General features: G+C 39.7%; 1 protein-coding gene across 6 annotated transcripts in view; it reads right to left on the bottom strand.

Annotated features, from left to right (window-relative positions):
- Nucleotides 1–16622, bottom strand: part of PRUNE2 (prune homolog 2) — a 148545-nt gene that overhangs the window by 41586 nt on the left and 90337 nt on the right. For all 6 annotated transcript variants that reach the window (XM_017806206.1, XM_017806208.1, XM_017806207.1 and 3 more), the window contains exons 7-9: nt 14638–14796; nt 7171–13663; nt 5889–6720 (exon numbers count right to left, since the gene is read on the bottom strand). In XM_017806206.1, coding sequence (XP_017661695.1) covers nt 5889–6720; nt 7171–13663; nt 14638–14796 — 7484 coding nt within the window. The remainder of the gene's footprint in view (nt 1–5888; nt 6721–7170; nt 13664–14637; nt 14797–16622) is intronic.

Here is a 16622-nt window from a genome sequence, read left to right on the forward strand (position 1 = left end):
GAACAAAGATTGCAGCTTAAAGATGACTTTGTGTTTTCCTACTCTTTTCCTACAGACATATTATAAGCTCTTAAATAACACTGTTCTGCTCTCCCGTTACTGCTGAATACTATAAGGAGATACCACAAAAACACAAAAGACTGCTTGTAGCAGGATCTAAGTTTTTAAAGTAGTGAATTTATGCAAACACTAAGCTTGTTGCTAACTACATGGATTTTCTGTAATATTGTCAAGATTTATGTAATGTCAAATAAAAAACAGACTCATCAAAGATAGGAAAAAAGAGGGTTATTTTAGATTTTTGTGCACCCCTGCCCCACATGAGATACCAGTGGAAGGCATGGTTGAGAATAGTGGAATGAACATGGCAGCCCTAGAAAAAAGAAATGTTTGGCACAGTAAGGATTGGTGTGTATTGTTCCCCCGGTCTGAGCCTCGCAGTTGCTTTAATGCCTCCTCACAGTGCTGCTAGAGGTGTGTGCATCCTCCCTTTCCGAAAACAGCTCTGCTTCCCAGTTGTATTAATTAAGGTAAGTCCAGAAATGACATCTCTGCCTGCCTGTTCCACCCGCCCCCAACTTATAACAATTCTGGCTAAATGTACCAAACAACCCTGCATACATTTCCTTTCAGTGTTACTCTAAGTAGCCAATATTTAAACACTCTATACATTTCAATGCATCCTGAAAATCACTATGATTTGTTTGCTAACCATACTTAAAACTGAAGAATATTTTAATTCCTTCATCACAGACAGAAAAGCAAGCAAGCAACTGAATGGAGCTGAATCAAGCTCCTATAATTAAATTTAAACAAAAACACTGCCTGTAAAAAACAACTTTTGCAGTAATTTTTCAGTCCTCTTACCACTGAGATTATTGCTGCATCCTTTATCAGTTAACCTTCAAAGATTACATATGCTGTTCACTGCAACATTTTAAGAGGACATTGCAAAAAAATGCAAAACTCATATGCTTCAATTTATAGGGAAAAAAAGAAAGCTATATTGTCAAGTAGTCTACAATGAGAGCTATCGGAGCCAGGCAAGATACCAGTAATTAAGCAGTCTTAAAAGCAAGCTATCCGCTGACAATGCCCTTTCATTCCTTTTTTGTCCACCTTTTTTATCCTTAGAGCTAGGCAAATAAGCTGAAAATAATCCAACACGTTAGGTGACTGTGCAGCGAAGTTTTGTTTCCTAATTATAAATACCATGCCTGTGCTCAGACAAAAGAAATCCCATTGAACTGATGTAAGCTTCTCTCATAAAGAGCTGCAGAATTAAAATACAGCTGCCCTATTTTCAGTAATGAGGTCCTGGGTGCTTTGCATCGTGCTGACTAACATTTACCCTTTTTCTGTCTAAGGTAACTGCAACAATAGAGCCGTTAATCAGAAAACCTTCTGCATATCTGTCTCTCCGAGTAAAGCAATGCTTACCTTCTAAAGACTTGAAAAGGCCTTTCTACTGCAAAAACAGTAAAGATGCGTTACTGCTGCACTTCAACATCCCTTGTTCTATAGCAGTTTACTAGGAATACAGATCCTCCACCATTTTCTTGTCACGTGGCCAGTGGTACTGCTAAATAAGGGTGATCACCTGCCTTCACACAGCCGGCTGTGTGAACCAGCAGCTACTGGGCTTTGGTTAAAGGTGCGCCTAAATAAACGCAGAGCTGTGCTTCAGCCATGAAAATTATTTTTTTTTCCACATTTCCTGTGGAGCTTTGTCAGAGCATCACCAAATTTGACACAGCAAGTCAGCTGCCAGTACTGAAAGGCTCCCTGCTGTTTAATTTCAGTGCCTGAGGAAAGCTTATGATGAGACTGCATGACAGAAGATCCTATGGATTCAATGCATCTCAACCCTCATTTCTGTTTGCATCGATGGTTATAGAGCACATGCATATTCAGACGTGGTTTGCATAATTTTTTTGGTTTGCAATTCAGCAATGGGAATGTAGGTGTAAACTTAAAAAAAAACCTGTTCCTGCTAAGGAAAAGGATAATCCTTCCCTACAACAAAAGTAAGAGCAAGAATGATCTAGTATACACAACCACTAATATACTCTGAGAAATGTGCTGGTGGATAACAGCTAGCATAGTCATCTGCAGTCTCTCCTTCTGCCTCCCGACCACTGCATCACCACCAAGCTTCACATAGCTCTGTAAGACAAGACAGCTTCTATCAGGAAGAAAATTACCTCCAGTCTTCATAAATTCTACTGCTGCTGCACCTCCAGCCAGCAGCAGCAAAGTATGTTATCCTGCCTACCCAGCATTTATACAGTGCTCCACAAATTCTTCCTTTTTAAAGAAGCTGCTCACATATGCAAAGCTATTTTCTTTCTGGAAAGATAATAATAATGGCCAGTCTTTGCGAGCGAAGATTTGGGAAAGGTCATTAACCCTTCGAGCCTGCGCAGTGGATTTTTTAGGTGAGACACAGCGTGCGCTGAACTGAGCCCACCCTTTAATCCTGAGGTTCATCTGCCAGGGCCAAGCACGCTTGGACAGTGGCAGTGAGGGTCTCAGAACGTAGGTTTGTTTAGAGTGACCTTCTCTTAGATGGATTGCCTCACAGGGCTAACGAGCTCCATCTGCCCGGGGGGCTGGGAATCGAACCCGGGTCGCAGCAGTGAGAGTCCTGCACCCTAACCACTAGACCACCAGAGGCCCCTTTTCTTTCTGGAAAGACTGACATTAGTAATGTCCTCTCAAATATTTTTGTACTTTTTTATGAGACCAAAGAAACCTCTCTGGTTTATTACTTTTGATGTTTGTGTATTTCTGAGAAAGGTTCATATCTTTTCTTCAGTATTTTTATGCTAGCAAGCATCCTTCTTCTTCTCTTGCTCATGCTGCTTTTCGTTGCAGAAGAAAAGCAGGACAGGATGGAAGAACTTTACCTCCAGTCACAGACTTCCTCAAAACTGACCTTAACAGCCTAGAGAGAGTCTTATGTTTGACAATGGGATGAAGGGGGCAGTGACTAGCAGACATCGAAATTTTAATGCATTTCATTCTAATTTTTGTTTAAGCTTTCCGTTTCAAAATTTCAATTCCCTCTTCTACGTAACAGTAATTTTTCTTAGGCAAAATAACAGACATCTTCTGGATGAAAGCAGAAAATACTGCAAACTGTATCCTTCACTCACCCTTATTCCACTAGTAAAGGAACCTACTTCAGCCCAATATGCAAGTAGGAACTTCATTTTTTTTTTTTACTAAACAGGGACATATGGATAGAAAAGGGCTTAGAAGACAGTTACTGAGTAAATGCCTCTGTAAACTTTGGACTACTAATTCAGTTGTTTATTGGCTGGGTTTGAGTACAAATGATGAGGTTCTTTTATTCTTCAAAGATGATAGAACCATAGAATGGTTTGGGTTGGAAGGGACCTTAAAGATCATCTAGTTCCAAACTCCCTGCCGTGGGCAGGGACATCTCCCACTAGACCAGCTTGTTCAAAGCTCCATATAGCCTGGTCTTGAACACTTCCAGGGACGGAACATCTGGAAGCTATTCTGGGCTCTCTTCCAGTGCCTCACCACCTTCACACTAAAGAGTTTCTTTACATCCTCCTTTGATGTAGATCTGTGGCAGACTCAGAGCCTCATACCAGCACCATCGGGTGCCATCCAGAAATTCTATTGCAGTAATAAGAGAAATCTTAGTTTCTTCTCTTATGTGATGACACTAGTGTTTCTAACCTCCTATAGACTGGCATCTCTGCTGTATCACATTGTTTTAAACTTTGTTGGCCAAGAACAGCAGTTCATTTCAGACTTAAAAACTGCACACTGACTTATGTTTTGAGAATGAATTTGTAGTTTTAAAACTGTCAGTGAAATACATTAGAAAGCACTTCTAATTACACACTTCTACTATGTCAGTTGCTGGTTTTTCAGCTGTTTATGTAAGAGGTTTAATGAAATGGGTATATCAGCTAGAAATAATGATTCCTGTGTGTTTCATCATAATGTTTTTTGTGTTTGCTTTCATTTAAAAAGAATCATGATGTGGGCATGCATAGGGACATCTGCATGTGTCTCTGCTACTTCCTAAAAATTTTTTCCTAAAAATCATCTAACTGACCAAAGACATAAGCTCATTAGAAGTTTATTGAACATCACCAACCAAGCATAGGGGAAATGGAGGGGGAAACAGCACCATAAAAGCAATCTCTATTGCATAAGAAACCCTCATACAAGAGAATTAACTAAATACTTTTAATAGCATTAATGCTGGAAAAAACTTCCATTAGATTTTACACCTTATCAATAAAAAAAGTCTAACAAGAAAACATAAACCCAAAGGAAAGTAGATTTTACTGGTTCCATGCTTCCACAAGTAACTGTTAATGTGGAAGCTGAATAACTTCCTTGCTTTTTTTTACTTCTTTGAGCTTCAGTATCACTAATGTAAAGGACAGAATGAACCACTACTGAAAAGGCATTTGATAATAGTAATTTCTAAATGAGATAAGAAAAAGACTAAATTGGAAGCTGTAGTGACCATATATATTCTATATTCTACATAGTCTTAATAAAATGTGAACTGTTTGGGGTGGGGTGAGGTGTAGCAAAAAGCTGTGCTTTTCTATCACAGATTATCTGTATGTGCTGTTATCAGGGTTATACTGTCATACACAAGAATGCCAGGTTTAAGGGATAAAAAAGCCTACTGCTAAAACTGCAAAATTGTTAGGGAAAATTTTTAAAAAGTAAAGTCTAAAATAAAATGCAAGACAATTAAAAACTGATAATATAAGTTGTGGATGTGATGTGTATTCTACACTGAACTGGCAAGTGCTTGGAAGAAACTTGGGAAAAAAAGTAAAAAGTAACTCTTGCATTTCACACAAACAGTATATTTCCACACGTTCCATACCACATGCTTTTGGGTAAGTGCAGTTAGAAACCTAGTTTTATTTGTACTGGGAAATTCCATTTCCTCCTCATGAGAGTTTCCCTGTATAGATACAATGCCAGGTTCCTCCACTGTGAAACTGCAACACATCAGTTGCAGATGCCCAGGAGAAAGGAGGTCAGACTTCCACACTCGCATCTCTGGCACTGCCTTAAAAGTCTACTATAGTAGTTACAACCTCCTGGTTGTAAAAGAAGAGAAGTCAATAACAGAGGCATTCTCTCCAATATCTTACAATAAATTGAGTCAAGAGGGCCACCTCTCTCTCCATCTGGTGACAGAGCAGAGAGACACCTTGCAGCAGTAATGCTGTCAGCACAGAAGCTGCATGTCCACCCAAAGGGCAGGTCCATATATACTCAAACTGCCTCAATTGCCAGTTCAGTTCAAACAGTCTGAAATGCTGCTCTGACCTGACTACAGCTTGAAAATAATGACAAAGACCACAACTTTCCCTCATGCTTTTCTTTCCTCTGTAAGCACCACCATTTTCTGGGCCTTCACTCCCTCCTATCTTCCTTCCCAGCAGTTTTGCATTAGGGAGAGATAGTACTTCACTTTAATCCCTCCATAATCTCATCATTGGCATTGTATCTGGGCTAGCAGTATCACTGATACCTGGTTTTGGCCTGTGTTCCCTGGCCAAATCTGTTTTAGATTTAAAGGTAGGTTACGCAGTCTATGGGACTTCACAGAAGGAAGACAGACTTATTCCTGCAAGGAAGCGGCCTTCAAAACAATTGCAAAACAATCCTAATTTGGCTTATATGAAGCAACCAAGAATTGAGAATCTGTTTTTAGAAAGGGAGAAATACAGTGATACCTAAATAAGTAAATATAATGTGTACTTTTGACTTGAAAGTCTTGCCATCTATTCATAACGGCTTACACTTCAATAACATAGATAACAAATAACAGAAGACTTTCGAAAGAAAACAGGTTGATTTTTCCTTACTCTGACTTTTGACTCAGTTCTCCGCCTCTGTTGAGAAGAACCGTTTCCTTCTTCATTTCTTGTTCTGTTGCTACATTATTTCCAAGTTTCTGGTGAGAATTTGCTTCCCATGCACCATCGCCACCAACCACTTGCGAAACACGTGTTCCTGCAATGCCTGAACTCTCATCCTCAAGAGTCAGACTATCTGAAGGAGAACAGACTTCATGTTCAAAACACTTCTGAAGGAGAGTTTCCACCCGAAATTCTGTCCAAGTGTCAAGAATCAATTCCTGCGCTACAACAGCTTCCAGTTCTTCGCCAGGATGTCCAGACACTGATTTTGGCATCTCTGACTTGGCAGAAATTTCTTCAGGTGGTATGTCACTTACGTCATTTTGGCCCAATATAATCCAGCCCTCATCTTGTGCACAGTTTTCCTGTGATCTCCTTTCACCATCCAGCTTTTGAGGCACAACAGAAGAACTTTTCTCTTCTAAGTGACTAGAGTCCCACAGAGTCCCACAAACAGGGTGATCTTTGCTTTCATTTGTAATGGAGATTGGCTGAAAGGTATCCAAGGAGCTCGGTAAAAAGCCTTCATGAGATTCTCTTTGTTCAGCTACATTAGCTTCTTGAACTGTAAAACTACTTTTGCTTCTTTTAAGGGTTTTTTTCCTTGAAGGTGTATTTTCTTCCTCAGTAACAAGGATGTAATCCGTCTCCAGTGAAGTTGGACCTTGGAGCACCTGCATTCTCACATCTTCCTTACCCTCTGTACTTTTCAGTTCAGGGCTTTCAGAGGAATTTCTCAGCTTATTCTCTTTACAAAGTAGAGAATCAGTGCCAGCTTCTAAAAGAACAGGCAAACAGAAACTCCTTTTAGTTTTTGAATTACTGTTTTAGTCACCACAATTTCCTTAAATCAGTACAGTGAGATAAAGCTCTTCACAGTTTGCTTTGCTCTGTTAATGTGTACTTGAATTTTATAACTTCATTACCATCATCGTTATTAAAGATTATACATTAACACTGCAATCATTCCTAAGGGACAAATGATTCAGCGTCCCATATGCTAGGCCCTGTACAAACAACAGAAATGGTATTCCTACTTCAATGTTTAAAAGCTTCAGAAATGTCTGAGAGAGCGGCACTAGAGGTCTTCCCACAGTACAGTTTTGTACATCAGGGAGACACAAAAACTCCAAACTTCACTCAAAGCCTCCTCATTAAGCAGTAATACTCCAAACATTTCTTCCTTTCTGTGTCCCATGGATTTGCCCTGGAAAGCATGTTTTCTTACCATTGGGTGATCTTCTATCTCCATCTGGCGGTGAGTTGGGATCGGTTGTTTCTGCTTCAGATTTTCCTGGTGAAATATCAGAATCTCCTGGAGTTACTGCAGACCTGGAGAGCAAAGATACTGAGGTATGATTTTCCTGAAGGCACTCTATGGATGTTTCAGACACTTGATCTTTGACACTGCTGTCTTTGGTCATTAGGATGCCTTCTGCACTCTCTGGAGGTGCTGGCAGTGGTAAAGGTTTTTCCAAAGAAACACTGTCATAAAATGGCTGCTGTAACAAGAGCTCACCCTTTGCACACTCTCTGCTGCCAAAGGATTCAGCATCAAAAGATGCAGAGGATGGTGGATTACACACCACTGGCGACTGAATACTGGGCATTTCTTTAAACACAGGAACATTATTTTCAATTACAGCTTCATATGCTTTTGTTACGTCCTTAAACAGTTGATTATTTGAATCAGAATCATGACATTCATTACTACCAGGTAAAAAGAGTATCTCTTTATCCTTTGATTCCCCTTCTGCTGCTCCACTGCCTAGTACTGCCAGTGTGTTCATTCCACCATATGTTTCTGCCAGGACATTAGTCACTGATGCATTTCTGATGTTATGTTCTACTCCTGTCTCAGATTCATCCATACATTCTTCTGACATGTCTAGCTCATTACCAGTTATTGCTGTATGGTCAATATGCAAATATTTTACAACTTCAGCCAAGGCACTAATTTCTTTTAAGCTTTTTTCTTCCCTATCAGGTTGAGTTAAATCGCTGGAAAACAAATGCATTTGGGAGGTTGCTATTTGATCTGTGTCAGTTGGTGTTCCTTGATGGCTTGCATGTGTGAAACTTTCATGGAACATGTCTTTCAGATCTAAGGATGTCACTTCTATAACTTCACTGGCAATTTCTGTCAACTCAGCTGGGTCAATAACCATTTCATTTTCTAGACCATATTCTTCCAAAGTTGCAAATTCAGGAGGCTCCTGAGTATTAGAAGAGATGAGCTGATAGAATTCGTTGATCTTTCCTGGTTTATAGTCCTGGAGGCTACCACTTTCAGAGTGCATCTCCACCTTCTGCATTACTAACTGATGTTTTGAATCAAAATCTACCTCTTTACTCATATTTGACCATGTGTGAGTTGACTGACTGTTCTTGTCCTCAGGATCCACCACAATCTGAGAAGATGGGATAGAGGCATGCTTAGCTCCATACTCCTGGCACACATCAGGACTGTTTGAAGACTCTGAACCATTGTCTTGGTTACAGCTTAAAATATCAGGATTTTCACCATCTGGTTTCAAAGTGACAACCTGCTCTGCATTAATCCACAGGTCAGGTTCCACTGAAAACAGTTGATTACTTTCTTGTGTGTTATCCTGTAAAATATCTGGGATAAGTGCAGTTTGGGGAACTAATATATTCCACCCTGAACTTGACTTTTCTGCAATTTCAAAAGATAAGTCTTCTACAGTGAAAGCATCTGACAGGGAGTTGTGCACATGTAATCTTTCACAGGTGTCCTGCTGCTGTTCTTGAGGAATGAGACTTACATTTCCCTCATTGTCTTTTGGTAGATCCAGTACAGTAATTGCTTGAACTGATGTATTTGGTATAGCTTGTTCCCCTTCTGCAAAAGAATTCTGTGGAGCCAGTTGATTTTCCTTATCTGTAGAAAATAACTGCTCTATCACACCCCCTTCTTCTTTATCCAGTATGAAAGCATCAAATTGTTTGAACTGTACAATGTCTTGATTTATCTGACTATCAGGACTATTGATAGGATGTACTAGCCTTTCATTTTTTTTTTCCCCAGAGTACAGGGGGGCAGGCTGATTTCCATCATTATCTGCTTTAGTCAAATCTGCTTGTTTTAGATCTTCACCTTGGGAAGGTGAACCACACGAGTCCTCCTTACTTTTTGTTAACTGGTTTGTTTCAGAGTGACTTGAAACAGAATACTGATCTTCCAATTGCTTTTCTTCACAAGGTTGTAAATTCCACCATTCTGAACTGTTATCTGGAAAACCAAATGTTCCTGCTATGGATTTTGGATCAGTTCGTAAATCAGCTTCCGACGACATACTCCACATAGCCACAGTTTTTGAAGAGTATTCTTCTTTATCACCAACAGCAAAAGTTGGTGTTGCATCCTCATTCATTTGATACAAATATGTGTCTTCTCCATTACCTGTTTTTTCGTTGAAAATACTTCTCTGAATTTTTTTCTGAAGTGTTTCACAGTGGCCTAAATATTCAAAAGTCTTGTGATGCTCAATAGAGTCAATAGTCACATCCTCCTGGAGTACCTTCCTGGCTTTAATTACTTCAGAATTTTCACTGAAGATGCCTACCTGGGCCTCCTCTCTCACCTGAGTCTTTGCACTTAAACTGTCTTCATTTGCTTCAGTACTTGTTGCATTTGACTGAACATAATCCTCTCCAATTTCAGATGCTTTATGCTGTTTGTTTTCACATATTGAATCTTCATGAATCACTTCTGGACATGCCTCTGAATTCTCTGAAACCTCATTTATGTCAGGACTTGATAAAGAAGATACAGTATCAACATCTACATGGGCATTCCAAAAATCTAAGCTTTTAGGAACTTGGTTATGTTCAGCACTTGTTTCAAATCCTTCTTCACATTCATTCTGAAATTCATTCCTTTTACAAGAATCTTCAAGATTTTTATTATTTTTTATCTCCCACATATCTCTACTTCCTTTGTGATGACTGGCAGCTGGAACATCTCCCCACACATTCACAGACGCATCACTCAAATCAGGACTTGTTCCACTTGAGTGTGCATAATCATTTATTGAATTACTCCACACGCTGTCTTCTTCCAAATAACTTTTGATCTGTATATCCTTCGAAAGGCTACTTGTGGTATTTGCCATTTCAAGGACTTCACTTGCCTCAGGACTTGTGCCAGGAGATTGCAAATCTTCACATGGCTGTGAATTCCAAGCAGTTTGAGGAAAACTGTCACTAAGCACTGCACATGGCTCTTCACAAAGAGTATTATCAGGTTCTAAATTTTCAGAGTTTTCATTTCTCCCAGAACCTATTTCACGTAAAAATGAATTCTCCATCACAGACATATGTGTAATGTCAGGAACAGTGACATATGCAGAAGGACTTCTAAACTTATCTATGAAAGAATTTTTATCATTCCCCTTCAGTTCTGAGCTATTTGTGAAAGATACTAACTCAGAATTACAAATGCCTAGATGCTTAGGAGCCACTTCATGTAAGCCTTCTTTCTCTTCTCCCAGAGCTTCCTGTGGTTCATTCACTGAAAGAATTGGTGTGCCTACGCCACAACCATTCTTTCCAGAGTCATTCCAGATGTCTGAGGTTCCAGGCACTGTAGAATAACTATTTTCGGGATTACCACTGCCCGTATCAGAACTTTCAGAGATACTTTCCATCTGGGGACTTGTTGCATCCTCTGTCACTGTAGCCTCTTTTTCAGCTCTCTCAGAAAGCAGCTGTGACATTTCACTGTAACTGTAATTTTGTGGTGTGGCATCATCAAAAGATTCATAATTTCTGCCTTCTTCAGAAGCACTTGAAGAAGATTCTACATTATTCTGCAACAAGTCTTTCCTCTCTTCCTGACTAATTGGATTGCTTTGATTGGAAAATGACTCATTCTCTGCGACTAACAATTCCAAACTAACACTATTCCTCATTTTTTCTGGGGAGGTGGAAACTTCAGTTGACCTATTTTCTTCCAAATCTGCTTTACATGAAGGTTCACTGTCTTCTTGCACTGGTTTACTACAAATGTCACTAATCATCTGTGGTTCATTTATCTCATGTGTCTTCTTACATTCTTTTCCTTCCTGAGAGATGACAATGGCATTGTCCCAGGCTTCCTTACAACCCTGTTCACTCTGTAAACTCCATGAGTTCAGCTGCTGCACTGAAATCTGACTATCCAGCTCTCTTTCAACACCAGCAGTGTTCTGTGCTGCCTTCTTACTAAGCATCTCACTCCCTAAGTCACATATTTTCAGATCTAAACTATTCCCAGTGCCCAAGGTTGTCACAGATGTGTCTGTGTCTTCTACAGGAACACTGTCCACTGTTTCTCTGTTGTCAGCTGCCATCTGTCTAGTATTTAATTCATTCTGTGGTGCTGATAAGTCATTTACTGTTTGACTATATGCCAGTCCTAGTCTTCTGTTTTCAGATACAGAAAAATTATTTTCACTGGTACGTATCCCAGTTGAAAAACACAGATTAGCTGTTTGTTCTGAATTAAGAAGAGGTTTAGCAGTAATTTCAGAATTTCTTTCTTGTAACTGGGTGACATTATTTAGGGGAGTGTTCCAGTTATCTGTATTTCTGGTGCTTGAAAAAGGCACATTGCTAGGAGATGATGGTTCCTTACTTGCTTTCTCAAGTACTTTTGGCTCAGCCAAATATGGGTTCATGAATTTACCAGTAACTGTTTCTTCATCAAAATCTCTGTCCCCATTTTCTCTTCCATCTTCCACATATGTAGGTGATACATATGAATCAGATGTTGAATAATTGGTGTCTAATGGAGAAACAACTAAATCTTCCCCCATATTTGAAGAACCAAGATCTAAGTTTTTATACAAAAAGGAATTTTCCCATGGCACCACTACTTCTGTTACTTCCTTCCTGATGTTTTTATCGTACATGTTCCAGGTATCTATATTTTCAAATTGTTTTGGTCTATGTTTAGGGTCACCAAATAAATTTTTTTCCCCTGTTTCCAGCCTGGAATTATTTTGCATATTATTGAAAACAGAATCTGTACTTTCAGATTTTCCATATTCTTCTACTGAGTAATATCTTCCTTTATCCCAGGCTTCTAGATTTTCAGTCTCATTGTCAACTGTGATTTCTGAAGAATCTGATAAACTAGTTTTTGATATGGCCCATTCCTCAGGAACATTCACTGATTTTTTTTCTCTATGCAGTTTGGGCACGTTCCATACATTTTTTGAGGATCTAGCAGCATCTTCTTCATCAAACTTGGTCCAGATTTCATAAGAGTCTCCAGGTAGTGGACTACCTTTTCCTTCATCACTACACCATGCATCTGACATCATAGGTGTTGGCTGACTGACCTTCCACGGGTCAGTAAATCTCTCCAGTTCTTGCTTTGTCTCATCTAAAGAAGCAGTTTGCAAATGTGGATGTTCGCTGTTTTTCTCTTGATTCTCATGGTTCCAATTATCTTGTTTAAACTGTTTATTCCATAGACCTGCTCTCATGTATTCCATTTGCTTTGGCTGGTTTTGGAGGAACACGGAATCTGAGGCTCTTCTATCAATATGTTCTCGCAGCAAGGGACTTTCTTTAGAATCTTTCCATAAGACAGGACTCTGAAATACAGATTGCTGCTCACTTGAACTCCATGCATCAGCATTTCTGGACTCTAGGTCAAAGGCATCCCACCAGTTCCCATATTTAACACAAGACTGAGAATAATTTGTGCCATCTATTTCATTAATTTTTTTTATAACATCTTGCGGTAAAATTAAAGGCTGTCCATTATCTAATGGTGACATTTCTACAAGACTGTTCATAGGAGTGGGTGGAATTCTTGAATCAGCAGATTTCAACATTTCTGGTGAAAAAGAATCACCTTCGACTAAATTAATCAAACTTGAAGTTTTCTGACACATTTGTCCTGGATTCTCATCAAATTCAGCCAAATTGTCATGCTCATTTTTTGTCATAAGTAAACCAGTTGAATAATTTGCTGTATCATTTTCTAACAGGTTTGCCTCATCAAGTTCTTTCTGCACAGTGAGCCGATGCCCTTCTGTCGAATCACTATTAAGGAAATAGTCATCTTCTGGGGAACAATCAACAGAATGAGAAGATGACTCAGATGGAGCTGTAACCACAGATGCTAAATCAAAATTGAAAAGATCAAAGTTATCTCTGTTGTTTCCTGACTGAGGCTTTTGTTCTTCAGCTATTGCTCCTTCAGGAATAGGGCTATAGGAATCAAAGCCAAGTAGAAGATTGTGATGAGAAGCAGCACCTTCTGCAACAGGGCTATCATCACTAAGGAAAACAGAACTCTCCTTGGAAGACCGGCTGCTTCTAATGGTAGCCAATCCACTGTCTGGACTCACAAGGTCTACATTAACATCAATGTGGGCTTGCATAGATCCATTTAGGTCTTGAGGATTTTCTATAAAATTGGCAGAACTGGGCTGTGGTTCTACATCAGAACCATATAAATCCATAATACCAGAAGATCCTTGTGAAAGTGGAGCACTTCCAGCAACAGCTTCAGTAGAAGAAGTTCTACTGTTCGATACCATTTCTGGTTGCCTTCTATTTATAACTTCCTTAACTAGAAGAAAAATTTGATCACAGGTCACCAAAGAATTTTCTTGATGATAAATGAGAATTTGGTCACATTCACATTCTAGAGGATCCAGCTCCAAACAAGGATTCTGACATTCTTCTAATTCACAGCAGATCTGTTGAAAAATAGGATATTTCAGAAGTCATTGCAATCATGGACATAAGGGCATATATAGACTACTTCACCACATAACACAGCTATACCTATCTCTTCCTACTAACCTATTTCTTGGTCATTTTGATGCAGCATCCTTATTATAATCCCTAAATAGATGAAGTATTAGAATATGGGTTCTACATACAAAATATGGGTTATAGAATTGGTTAAAAATTATACCATTGACGTTCCAGTTCACTTCTTGTTACAACAGAAAATCCAAATAAATGTTTTCTGCCTTAATAACTGAGTAACATAGGTAAAGGTACACTAGAAATGTATTTCCAGAATGGGATAGTGTATTCATAAAATAAATGCATTTATATTGACTTTGAAAACAATGGAGTCATTTTAACCACCTATCCCTAAAATTAGAACCTTTTTTAAGACTACAAAACAGGTGCAAAAAGTTGCCACTGAGGTGGTTTCTCCCATCTGGGGACAAATATATATTAAAAAACAAAAGGACAGCACCTAGCTTTGGATAAATGAACATCCTAGTAAGAATTTGGTTTCATTTCAGAACTTGAATTCTTTAGGAATAACATACACATATATGAGTTCTGGTCATTACTATTTACAATTTCTTTATCCCTCATTACCAAAGACCCATTTGCGCAGATCACAATATAAACCCAAGCCAAAACTAATGGGGAAAAAAAAAGAACATTTTAGCTCAACTGAAAAATCTTACCTCTTTCGGTATTTCTTATAACCATACACTTTTTTATTTTTAGCTTGGTCGGAAGCAATAATAAATATCACAGTCTTTAATTTTGTATCATATAAATAATGCAGCCATTTTAAATAGCTGCTCAGTTGCTGGCCAACTGTTGCTACTTTTTGACCTCAATTAATCAACACCATAAATATTTAAAAAAATATATATTTTTCCCAAGAAAAACATTATCTGACTTTTTTCCAGGAACTTACTTGATTGCCTAGCTCTACATTTTCCGAGTACACTGCTATTTGTTGTTTTGTTTGCTTCTTCTCTGACAAACAGTTGGCCAAAATGACGAGTACATCGAACCTGTATTTATCTATGAATGCTTTCAGGTCACCAACAAGACTCCTGTGTAACACGCAGTCCTGAAATAGAGTAAGAAATTGAAAGAAATGTCAGCATCTTTTCCTTGTTCTTTTCATCCACATCTGTGGTAAAAATAGCAAGAAATGTTAATAAGCATCAGCATCGGTAACAGGTAAAAGAATTGCATTCCATCTGTCAAAACAACTACATGCCCCCAAAAAAATCAAGAACCTGTCTCACAGCACAGTAGTGGACAATTATTTCTGAAGATCACTAAAACACTAAATGCAGGTTTTGTCTTTTTGAAATTGCTGGTGAAACATAATTCCTACTTTTTCCTGGTATTTGCTTTTGCAAGGTTGCTTAAAAGTACTCCAAGATCAAGACTAGTGTATCCCCATAATCAAGAAATCAGGCAAAGGGGCAAGAGACCTGCATGGATGAGCAGGGAGCTCCTAGTAAATCTCAAATGCAGGAAAGAAATTCATGGGATGTGGAAAAAGGAACATACCACATGGGAGGACTATAGAAACACCATCAGAATATGCAGGGATGCAAAAGGAAGGCCAAGACCCTCTTGGAATTGAGTCTGGCAAAAGACATCAAAGCCAACAAGAAGGGTTTCTACAAGTACATCAACAGCAAAAGGAAGATTAGGGAAATTGTGGAGCTGCTGCTGAGTAAGATGGATGTCCTGGTAACAGAAGACACGAAGAAGGCAGAATTAATGAATGCCTTCTTTGCCTCAGACTTTACTGATGAAACTGGCCCTCAGGAACCCCAGATTTCGGAGGAAAGAGAAGAAGGCTGGAGAAAGGAAGACTTCCCCTTGGTTGCAGAGGGGTGGGTTAGAGATTGGCAAGGCAGATTTAACAGCATAAATCCACGGGCCCTGATGGGATGCACCCACAGGTGCTGAGGGATCTGGCAGATGTTATTTGCTCTGCTACTCTTCATCATCTTTGAAAAACTGTAGAGAACAGGAGAGGTGCCTGATGACTGGAGGAAAGCCAGTGTTACTCCCATCTTCGAAAAGCGCAAGAAGGAGGACCCAGGAAACTATGGGCCAGTCAGTCTCACCCCAGTCCCTGGAAAGGTGACGGAACAGATCATTTTGGAGGTCATCACCAAGCTTGTGGAAGACAAAAAGGTCATTGGTAGTAGTCAACATGGACTCACCAATGGGAAATCCTACTTTACCAATCTGATACCTTCTGTGATGGCATGGCAGGATGGGTCGATAAGGGCATGTTGTATGCCTTGACTTCAGCGAGGCTTTTGACACTCCTCTCACAACATCCTCTTAGTAAGCTCAGGACATGTGTGTTAGACGAACGGACAGCTAGGTGGATCAAGAACTGGCTAAATGGCAGAGCTCAGAGGGTTGTGATCAGCAGAGCAGAATCCAGCTGGAGGCCTGTAGTCAGTGGCATTTCCCAGGGATCAGTACTGGATCCAGACTTACACTTTCTTAACCTGTTTATTAACAACCTGAATGAAGGGATACAATGTACCCTCAGCAATTTTGCTAATGATACAAAGCAGGGGGAAGCAGCTGATACACCTGAAGGTTGTGCTGCCATTCAGTGGGACCTTAATAGGCTGAATATTTGGGTGGAGAGAAACCTAATGAGATTCAACAAGGGCAACTGTAGGGTCCTGCACCTGGGGAGGAATAACCCCAAGTACCAGTGCAGCTGGGGATTGACCAGTCCCAGAGCAGCTCTGCTGAGAAGGACCTGCGAGTCTTGGTGGATGACAAGTTGACTGTGAGCCAGCAGTGAGCCCATACAGCCAGGAGGGCCAACGGTATCCTGGGGTGCATTGGGAAGAGTGTGGCCAAAAGGTTGAGGGAGGTGATCCTCCTCCTCTACTTGGCCCTAGT

This window comes from Lepidothrix coronata, unplaced genomic scaffold (genome assembly GCF_001604755.1).
Source record: "Lepidothrix coronata isolate B3197 unplaced genomic scaffold, Lepidothrix_coronata-1.0 Scaffold14, whole genome shotgun sequence".
Classification (NCBI taxonomy): Eukaryota; Metazoa; Chordata; class Aves; order Passeriformes; family Pipridae; genus Lepidothrix; species Lepidothrix coronata.